The 11357-nt window shown below is 36.6% G+C and overlaps 2 protein-coding genes across 2 annotated transcripts; one reads left to right on the top strand and one right to left on the bottom strand.

Annotated features, from left to right (window-relative positions):
- The first annotated feature begins 695 nt into the window (after nucleotides 1–695).
- LOC149187885 (allene oxide synthase 2, chloroplastic-like) lies at nucleotides 696–3785 on the top strand. The gene is made up of 2 exons (XM_089409815.1): nucleotides 696–716; nucleotides 2820–3785. The coding sequence occupies exons 1-2, from the start codon at nucleotides 696–698 to the stop codon at nucleotides 3714–3716; spliced, it is 918 nt and encodes a 305-aa protein (XP_089265941.1). The 3' UTR covers nucleotides 3717–3785.
- Nucleotides 3786–5862: 2077 nt separating this feature from the next.
- LOC149187884 (uncharacterized) lies at nucleotides 5863–6312 on the bottom strand. Its single transcript, XM_089409814.1, has one exon. The coding sequence runs from the start codon at nucleotides 6310–6312 to the stop codon at nucleotides 5863–5865; it is 450 nt and encodes a 149-aa protein (XP_089265940.1).
- Between the last annotated feature and the right edge of the window lie 5045 nt (nucleotides 6313–11357).

The following is an 11357-nucleotide window of genomic DNA, read 5'->3' as shown; positions in this document are numbered from 1 at the left end:
AATAAAATATTCACCAATTTTTTTTACCATTATTTATACTAATCTATATTTTCAAGAAAAAAAATACAATAAATCTTTCTATCATAATTAAATATACAAAACCAAAAACATAATATACATTCTACTTTAAATTTAGTACCATGTAAATTATAACTTTACATCCTTAACTCATAATTAAAAATAAAGTAATTAATTATAAAATAAATTATTATATTAATTTTTATCATTTTTTTAAGTTAGGTTTGTATTTTCACAAAAATTGAGATTACATCTTCTTCATCAACTACATTTAAATTATTACCGATATCAATTTATCATAAAGGAAACTAGATCTATTGATCGGTAATTTAAAGAAAGTATATAAAAAATAGAAATCTAGATCTGAAAACTACAAGAAGTAATTGCAATAGAGTTGCATATATAATCATCAAAAACTACAAAGAAACATATTATAAGATTAGGAGTCAAAGGAAGTCACTAGTGCATGATTTTGTGCATGTGTACCAATTGGAGCAGAGGTTTTAACTCGCATTGGAAGTGACTTTCCTGATGTGACAGTTGGGCATCCAAGCTAGCCAAGCATGAATGTTGATATCATTGCACCCACTTGATCTCATTCATGAAATAAATTACGTCATTTCAATCTTCATGAGCTTCTCTTTTGGGACTCTACAAAAAATCATTTTCATCTGTCAATGGAGGGTAATGGAATTCAGGTACTGAAACTATCTTCTCCTCGTATGACCAGGGTCATGAACCCAATTAGTAACCTCCTCCATAATCTTAGAGTCAAAATACGTCTAGCGATTATTAGCAGCGTAGGTTTTAAGCTTACAAATTTCCTCATGAATGCTAGGTGGTTTTGCGGAGGGGACTATAATAGTAGCCTCCTAAGCTTGGGCCATAGTAGTAGATGTATCCATTAGCACTACAATGAATAATGACACTTTAGTTTGAGACATTGTTATATCTCCACCATGTTTTTCTACCTTCGTGATAAGTGTTTTAACATGTTATAAAACTATCCTCCTAACTCATTATTATGCTTGATTTAAGTGTTGGTTCTAATTATGTAATAGTTATGACTAATTTAATATTTACCTTTAAAACATCTCCTTCCCATATATTTCCCTATTATTAGTAGCATAGGTCTTAATAGTAGCCTCCTTTCAAATATGCATGCATTGTCGAGGCATAATGGCCAATAAGATCGAAGTTGGTCAAGAAAGCAGACCACCAACAAGTTTGAGCTCAAGTAGGTAAGACTCAATAGGTCAATACTTGAAATGAACCAAAAGAAGAAGGAAGGGAAACACAGTCTGAGGCCGCACAAAAAACAAGGCCAACTCACTCCCTATCCAGAAGACATAATCCAGACAAGAGCACCTGCTTGCTAAGAAAACCCCATACTTATGACGCATTGAACTCCTAGGAAAATTAAGAGAAAGTAGGCATACTTAATCCACTCAAACATAGGGAAAAAGAAACAAAGAATAGGGTTCAATATAAAAGTAGGTACCTAGAAAGAATTGTCATAGATTGACTGAGTCGATAAGGCTAGAGGTGTGGAGTAGAGAATGGCGACGTCGATAGGCTCCCACTCCAAATCTAGTGAAACTCACTAAGTGACACATCATGAATTCTCTTAAGACCCAATTTATGGCCCAATTTTGTGAATTAGAGACCCATGCAAACAACTAAAACTAAGAGAGGAAAGTGTTTAGATGGCTTGCATACTATCCCTAGGCATTGCCCCAACACCCCCTAAGATTGGCAAACCCTTCTCATACAAACCCATAATCATGCCAATACCATGAGACAACTGAAAGAATAATCCCATTACTAACCACGAAGGATTCCTGGTGCAACATATATTCTGGGCAGTAACAATTCTCATTACAAAACAAATGATTTATGGGAGGTCGATCATTGAAATGAATGACAATTAAATTAGCATGCACTATGCATCGGGTAGGCTGACCATGCTACCCCCTATCAAAAACACTAGGAGGTGGGAGGGTGGCAGGTGCCCCCTATTTCTCCCGCCCCCAAACTCCATTGCCACATAGTCATCCACCCTGATTAGGGTTATATTATTTTAATTTAAACATAGTAAAGAAAATTCAATTATAAGAAAGATACTAAAGATCTTAATAATATATTATGTTTATTTTTATTAATACAAATGTATGAGAAAAGAACTTTGCATTATATTTGGATTTTTGTTTGAAAATGACATCAAATTTGTTGAAAAATGGTATAAGATAAAGAGTCAATGGGTCTTTAGATTGATGGAAAAAAATACACTATTAATGGAAGTTTTGAGTAAAGGTCAAGAAAACGTTTAAAAAATATTAATTTTACAAGTACTTGTTTTCCTTTTATAATATCTAAAAGAATTACACAAAATTTACTTCTTCAAATGATTTGATATACAACATTTAAATTATCTTTTATATTTCATAATTTTGATTAAGATTTTTAAAAGTTGATTATAATTTGTCATCTATCTTAGTATTTTATGGGTGGAAAAAATGGAGGAATTGGCTTGTAAGGCCCAATTTTAGTGGTAGGTAGAGATTTCTAAAATTAGTGTTTAGAACCAATGGTGTTGACCACCATGGTATCAGGTAGAAGCCACATAAATGCCCATCACTAACACATATGGGGATAACCACTTATGGAATGTGGACTTTGAAGAAAAATTTAAAAGTTCTAAATTATTCCTACTAATTAAGGGTTGAGAATGTAAAAATCCTAACCCGTCACTATTCACAACGATAAGGAGAGTCACTTGTGGAATTTTAAGAAAATTTTAGAAAATCCAATACCTTAAATCGTTAACGGGGGCGGACCCAGCAACTCAGGACCTCGGAACCGACGGCCCTTCGTATGTTATCAAGTGGCTTGCGCCTCAGCTCGCTCCTACAGTGAGCTTGGGCGTCCTTCCAAAGATCGTGGACGAGCTCACCATCCGTTCAATACGTCTGCCCCTCTGGCCCGTCAAGGGCTACTACGAGAAGCTCTTTAAATTTCTGTGGACACATGCGGCTTCGGCCCTGGACAAGGCCGAGAAAGAGTTCGGACTGAAAAGAGCGGAGGCTTGCCATGATCTCCTGTTTAACATCTCTTTCAACGCTTTTGGGGGAATGCTAATTATGCTCCCCAGTATCGTCAAACATATTGCCCGCGCGGGCAGCCAACTGCAGAGAGATCTGGCAGAAGAGGTTCGCGTAGCCGTTAGGGCACAGGGGAGCCTCAACGGGAGGGCTCTGGAGAGCATGGCGCTGGTCCGGTCGACTGTGTACGAGGTGCTGAGGATTGACCCGCCTGTGCCTTTGCAGTACGCGAGAGCCAAGACGGATTTTGCTGTGGAAACCCACGACGGGTTTTATGCGGTGAAGAAGGGAGAGTTGTTGGGCGGGTACCAGCCTTTTGCGACCAAGGATCCCAAGCTGTTCGATAGAGCGGATGAGTTTGTGCCCCGTCGGTTCATGGGTCCGGAAGGGGAGAAGATGCTCAAGTACGTTCTCTGGTCCAACGGCCGCGAAACGGATGAAACGTCCGCTGATAACAAGCAGTGTGGGGGCAAGGACATTGTTGTGATGGTGGCGCGGTTGTTTGTGGCGCACTTCTTCCTGCAATACGATTCGTATAGCATAGACCAGTCGTCCTCCTCCGTCACGTTTACGGCGCTGAACAAGGCCACTTTCTGAGATCAGAATACGCGAATGCTGGCTTTGCAGATAATAGTATTTGAATTCGTTTTAGATATTGCAGGTTCCATATGGATTTTAAATAAATTGCCTAAACTCTCACTCTGTGTGAAACACATCATTGTATTGCATATATATATATAGAAGTTGCTTCTTTGTACTGTCTTCGCGTGTGTTTGCATTTGTGTTTGTACTGTCTTCGCGTGTGTTTGCATTTGTGATCTGTTATTTATATAGGGCTACAGGTGTTTACATCCGGGAGGGCGCACAACCCTAATCTGCTTTGAAAGCTGAGAAATTGGAGGTTGTGCCTCAAGAGTTTGAGTTTCTTTTCCGGTGACTTCAGGTGTTCTAGAATTTTAAAAAATTTGATATTGCCCATGGCTTTATTGGAAGGGATTTTCGTGGATTTCAGGAATATTCTGGATTTTAATATACAGAGTGGTAGTGACAAGGCAGAATGACAAAAGCAGGTCAAGTAATACACTAATATTTTTAATTGATAGATTTCAAATTTAAAAATTATTTTAGATTTTAATATCCTAAATGACAAAAGCCAGGTCAAGCAATTCACTTTATATTTTTAAATCAACAAAATATAGTTTTAAACCAGCAATTTAATTAAGTTCAATAACCAATTAACTTAGCTCCTTTCCATTAAATATTAAAATATTCTTAAACCGACATTCTAATTAAATTCAACTCATTAAAAAATGGCATTGCTTATCTACATGCAGGACTCTTGAGGTTTAGAAGTGTTTAAAACTTGGCGTAATCAATGCCTCGCTAATTTCTCGAGGAGAGGAAATCCTGATTTTCTTTTAAAAGAAATAATAATGATATGATTCTTCTTCCATTTTATTATACTTTTTGAAAATTGATCCGTATGTTGTCTGCCCTTTCACTTGGTTATAGTGATGGACGGACAATTGTTTTGGCAGTGTCATTTGATTATTTAGTATTTTCCACATGCAGTTATATCACGCAGTCATTATTGTTGCACATCAAATTAAATTAAATTATAGGCTGTGTTAATAATTATGGTGGCCATTTTTAAGTATTAGTTTGTGGTAGAATTTACTATCATTTTGGAATTACGGGTATTCATCATAATTTTTTTGGTTACTATTTTATGTGAAATCATTTCAAGTTACTATTTTATCTGAAATTATGAGTTAACAAGGCCGTATAGTTAGAGTTCTGTGCGGCTTAGTTTAATTATTGAAATTTGAAAGGTATGAACCAGCTCTCACATTTGAACAAGGGTTACACACGTTATAGATGCCGTTTTTTTGCAGCTTAGTTTAATTATTGAACTTTGAAAGGTATGAATGAGTTCCCACAATTGAATAAGGGCTACAGATGCTATAAATGGTATATATGGTTGATTCACCACAATTGAATAAGGGCTACAATGCTATAGATGGTCTTGTAGAATATAGGCTAACAAAGTTCCGCCAATGGATGGCAACCATGTTAGTCTAATTTAACTGATAAATGAAATGGTCATTTTATGACATTTTTTACCACATAATTTGTCAAAAATATTGAAGAAAAAATTAACAATTAAAATTTTAAGATATTTAATATGTAAAATAAAAAATTGAAGATATTTGAGATTTATCTCCAAATAGTTAAGACCATTTTTCCCTTTTAATTTAATTAATTAAAAAAAAAAATCATATGAAATGAGCTATAGATTTCTTAAGCATGAGGTATTGAAAAAATAGTTAAGCATTTTCTTTTTTTTTAATTAAATTGGTTAATTAAAAAAACATATATAATATGAACACGAGTTAAAGATTTTGGGGCATGCCCTATTAACAAGTCATGGTATTGTACCAAAATTTATTTATAAATTAAGAATCTTCATTCTAAATGAAATTAATGACTACTATTTTTAAAATAATTCTGTACCACAATGATTTTGAGTTGATTCTGCGTTGAGGAATTGAGAGATTAAATATTACTACAGTTATTTTCAAAATGGATTTGTAACACATTGATTCTGAGTTAAGGACTTGCAAAATGGATTTGTAACACATTGATTCTAAATTGAGGACTTGGGATTGGTAGCTCTAGACAGACCAATCAAAATCGAAAATACTTGTAAGAAGTAAAAAAGGGCATGAGCATGATAAATTGCTCACCGTGCTACCCAGCGATCCCGGGCATTGACATTGGCTCCTCTTCTCAGCAACACTTTAACTACCTCAACATGTCCTTCGTAGGAAACCACATGCAGAACCGTCCTGTCATCAAAATCTGCATTGTTGACATCCACCTTGCGCTCGTTCAACAAATCCTCCACGCCCTTCACATCCCCATTGCAGGCGAAAAACATCTGCATGGTAGCATCGAGTTGCTCCGGAACCCACGATTTGTCAATCTTCAATTTGTCTATATCTTCATTATTCCTTTTATTGGGATCCAAAGAAGACTGCCTCCCGAAGCTAAATCTCATGTATGTTTTCACATACCGGCTGGGCTCAAAAGAGCTTTGCGTCCCATGGCTGAACTTCATCCCGCTCTTTCTCAACGAATCCAATGAAAATTGCCCGTTGACACTGCGCTTCATGTCCCGTACGACGTCCATCGTTGAGGAGCCCGTAGAATTTTGAGATTTTGGGAAGTATTATGAGGTAGGTATGCCCAGATTTTCATGCGGATTGGCCAGGAGTTCAGAAGATACAGCGTGGTTGCGTTTATAATTCCACGCACAGACTGTAACTAGGCAGTGCACGTTCATGGTGTGTTTTATTCCTTTTTGCCTTTCAAGCGATCACCACCTTAAGGTTTGAATGTGTCTGGTGACCGCAGAATGGGCATTAGGGATTCATCATCATTGGCCTTGACGTCCTCTCTGAGCACTTAAATAGTGAATAGCGTCAGCAAACGTGGCCACTAGTATGGGACCTACGTTTTCTCACTCCTTTTTTTCTTTCTAGATTCTGTGCTGTCTCTCGGTACCCATGGCTCACTAAATCTAAGTTTGGGACCTGGAATGGATTGATGGAGCAAGCAAAAACCCCAATTTGACCCTATGATGAATTGATGGAGTCACTGAAAGAAAACCCAAAATGTACTTCAGCGACCCCATTGACAGAAGCATTGATCATAAAGTTTGGGAGGAGATTCATGGAGTTTGATGTGTTACTGAAAATATATTTTTTTTCAACCGATTTATGTCGAATTTTGAGAAATTGATTTAACAAATTGCATGTACAGGTTGATTTGGAAACCTCTGATATCCTTCAAGCCTGTTGCAAGCAAGCAAATGATTTTTTTAATAAGAAACATGATCCATTACCGAAGTTCCAACTAAAACTATGATTCATCGCTAGTAGTAGTTGGAATCATTCTAAAACGATGTCTGAGAATTGGTGCATTGTAAGGCAAATTCAATTTTTAACGCAGTTTCTGTTACCAAGATAAACTTAATAATAACATCATCATTCACAACCATTTCACTACAATTGCTTCGATGTTTGGATCACTAATGACAGTTAATAAATGACTGAAAAGTTAGCAAAATTAAAGAATTCTATACAATTAATCTCACGTGCTAAGGCTGATTACTTATGTATGATGGAACTCCCTCTTACGGGAATGGTAAACAATTATGGTAAAGTCTCTTTATAAATTGAATTTAATTAATGTAAAGTACATATTCTGTAAAACGAGCAAAGTTTTACATTCCTGAACTCATATAGAATGAATTCATTTCGGAAATTTGTTTCTTTCCATGAATTAGAAGAGAGAGAATCTCTGGCTGAAGAAAATCCACTGAGAGATATGTTTGCTTCAAGTTCGAGTCATGTCTTAAACCAAGCTGAACTTGAGTATGAAGAAAGTCAGCCATCTGCCCGATGGGAATTACCTGCCATAGCTCCCTCAGAAGTATATAATGATATTTCTATATTTCATTTAAAAGCTACCACTAGGATTAGCATAAAAGAGTCTGTTAGTCAAGTACAAGAAAACTCAGATGTTATTCAGACCATACCTTTATTAAATCCCAAAGCTTTACAGGTAGAGGCAAAAAGGCTGAACACTAAATATTTGCATTTAAGATGCATAAGAATAGGAATTAGCCCTCTCGTACATCAAGAATTAAATACTTTTGTGTTAGCCGCTGTAAGAGATCTTACACATAACAAGTATACTGATTCCTTGATTGGTGGAATTGTTGCACCACTTTCGCATGGCCCAGTCTATTTTGACCGTTTCCCGAATTTCTCAATCTATACTTCTGATGAAACCATTGACCAAATCCTACAACTTCAAATCCAAACCACTGGTTTCAATATGCATCAGAAGAGAAATAATATTGCCATACAAACAAAAGGTTGTTTTCGTCATACCAATACATTATGGCCAGCCATCCGCCATACACCCAGTCGTGACTCGAAGTCAAGTGTTGTTGTAATGACTGATGCTAAAAATCAGAAAATCGAGCATCAAACAATTCGTTGGGAAGACTTGACTTTCCGTGAACACTGGGTGGTACATAACCCAGAGCCTCTCATTCCAAAAAGAATCACCTCTGCAAATATTAATGAAAATCAATCTTCTGCAGTCTTATCCTTTCCCAGAATATTTACCATAGATCGTCGAGGTATTGAACAAGCCTGTAAAAGTTCTAAATATTACAGAGACCCTTCTACTGTAGATACTGCATGTTCCAGTTCTTCTTCTTGTAAACATATTTCCCTCTTTGAATATGCACAGATTGTTAACTTCACCTCCCTTGAAGTTAAATGTTTAGAATGCCAAAATATTGTCAATTTGCTTACGCTTGTTGAAACTGCAATTCATGCGAACCATAATCCTAGATCTGGCATAGCTCCTCCATCAACCTCTGTAAATCCATGCCCCAATCCTAAATGTTCAGACATACCCTTTCTTCATGAGCAAGAGTCTGATCATGTCCTTATGATGCATGAGATTATTACTTTGGAAGGAGAAGATCCAAGACTAACTGAAATGATGAGTCTGACGAGACTAGCTAAGCCCAGATATGGTCTAAGACACCTTGAGCAAGCAAATGGCCTTATCCCTGCATGTAGATTTGGTCCAGTCCCTCAAGACTGCAAAAATCCTGTTGTGATGGAGATGCACAAATTCTTTTCTCTAATGGATGGATGTTTAAAGTCTGAAATAAGTGCTAAATGGATGAAAGCAATGCTTAATTGGGATTTGTTCACCAATCCCCAAGCAGAAGAATTTGACAAAACTTATACTCCTCAAGAGAAAAAAGAATTAGCTGAAGATTAGAAGCATTTCATGGAAGTTACTAATTCATGGATATCTTTTTATTCATGGAAAGATAATGTTTCCCCAGTAAATGTTTTAACTGGGTCATCCTCAGCCACTTCAGATAATAAACATGCTTGGACTGCATTATATGGAAGCAAAATAGAAACTCCATCAACATTTCCTCCATTCAAAGGAATTGTTATTGGAGAAAACCAAAATGCAGCAAAAGCTATCCCACTTGTGTAGAAAGATGGCAATGCTTTAGGCATTGATGGCAGAATACAGAAATCAAGTGAGCAGCTAAACTGGACAAACACAGCAATGAAAGGCTTAGAAATTAATATAGCCAAAGCAGCAGATGTGAAAGAACACTTTGATACTGTCCAAGTATCAATAAATGAAGTAAATAAGTGTTTGAATAATGTACAGTATGATTCTACTGTTATTCGCACATATGCTAGAGAAACTTTATCAAAAATAGAAGGAGTAGAAGATAAATTAGTTGATCATCTGGATACAACTAAGAGTCTTATAACTGGTTTAACCAATAAGGTAGACAAGATGAATCTGTCAAAAACAGAAAAACCAGTTCCTAACTCCTTTCTTTTCAAAAGAAATATAAAGATGCAGGATCCTGTTAAGCCTGTCAACAGGTTCCCAGCACTGTTCCCAAAAGAAGTAGCCACCTCCTCAGAATCTGAGGCTACTGAAAAAATAACCATTGCATCCTTATTTAAGGATGAAGAAGAAGAAAAGAAAGATTCTGACACTCAGATCTTTCCAATTTATGAACCTCTTGAGCATAGGTTCAGTAAATATCCAGCACCTGACCTTGAAGGCAAAGGTAAGCTCCCTGAAGCCCATACCTTTTTCCCAGAATCTCACAGAGAATGGAACATTGATAGTATGAGTGTTGGTCAAATCAGACAGCTCATAGACATGATGTACACAGAATACAAACTTATGTGTCTAAGGGGAAAAAGTGAGATTGATGCTTGCAGAACAATCATACAGTGCTTTACAGGCACACTTCTCAGGTGGTGGGAGACAGAGTCATCTCCAAAACTCATAGCAAAAATGGAAGAAGAAGTTCTCAAAGATGAAAATGGAGATGTTATACATAATCCAGATGGCACCACTATCAGCAACATGATAGGAGCATTGACATCAATGATCCTTGAACATTGGTGTGGTAGTGAGACAAAAATCGCAAATAAGAATGAGGTTATTCTTATGAATCTGAAATGCCATAAAATGTCTCAGTTTGAAGACTTCCATAGAGACTGGATGCAGCGAATCTATGAGGTTAAAGATTCAAAGAACTTATTATGGAAACAAGTTTATCTTGCAGCACTCCCATCCAGATTTGTAGACTACATCAGATTACAAGAAGTCTTTCAATTTCCATTTGAGTCATACACATGGGGAGAAATATATGCTCATATCACAAAGACCTTGGTAAGTCTTTGTACCAGTTCCAAAGTCAATAAATCTTTGGAAAAACTCTCCAGACTCCCAGATAAAAAGTCCATTTGCAGTAAATATGGACTTACAGTAGATGATCCTTTGGTCAAAAGGAGAAAGGCCAAGAAAAGAGCAAAAAGGGAATACAAAGAAAAGTTCTACAAAGATCGCAAGAAATATCCCAATGGAAGAAGGCAATATCCCAAGAAATCTCGAGGTCAAACCTCTAGAGCCAAAAAGGGATATTACAAGTATGTTCCCCGAACACATTACTATAATCCATCTGATATCCATCTGCACACATCAAAGCAAGAAAAATGGAATAGTCTTACATGTTGGCTATGTGGCCAGAATGGACATACTTCTTCTAGATGTCCAGAGGGTGAAGATTCGAAAAAAAACAGAGGCAAAAAATCTCAAGCCTTTGTTCAGAGAGGAAAACAAGTAAAGCAAGAAAGTAAGGGACCAATGCAATGTATGAAGTGTGGCTCCCATACTCATAAAACAGAACGCTGCCCCAATGTTGTTATCAGAGAATTAGCTCAGCAGCACCAGATTGAAGAATCATCTTATGATTCTTTCAGTTCTTCTTCTGCAGAAGAAATACAAGCTCACATACAGCAATGTTCAGATTCTGATACTTCAGAATGCTTTTGTTCTGAATCCGATGAATGTGCCTGCCAAATCCAATATGATTCTGACTCAGAATTTTATGATAACTCCAGTGAAGAAGGGGAAAATCTTAAGCCCCAAAAAGAGAAAGTTCTAATGGCTGCAACTGAAGAAGATGAGATAAAAATTTTATCTCAAATCCGAGCCATGGAAGAAGGTGAAATGAAGAATAGCCTGACTGAAGCATTTATGGATCAGCTCAAATCCAGAGCTTCAAAAGATTCAGGTAAGAAATCTTTATTTATT

Source organism: Pinus tabuliformis, chromosome 3_1, assembly GCF_031772625.1.
Source record: "Pinus tabuliformis cultivar Carrire ecotype Pingquan chromosome 3_1, CPIR1, whole genome shotgun sequence".
NCBI classification, from domain to species: Eukaryota; Viridiplantae; Streptophyta; class Pinopsida; order Pinales; family Pinaceae; genus Pinus; species Pinus tabuliformis.
This window is presented reverse-complemented; position numbering and strand designations above follow the sequence as displayed.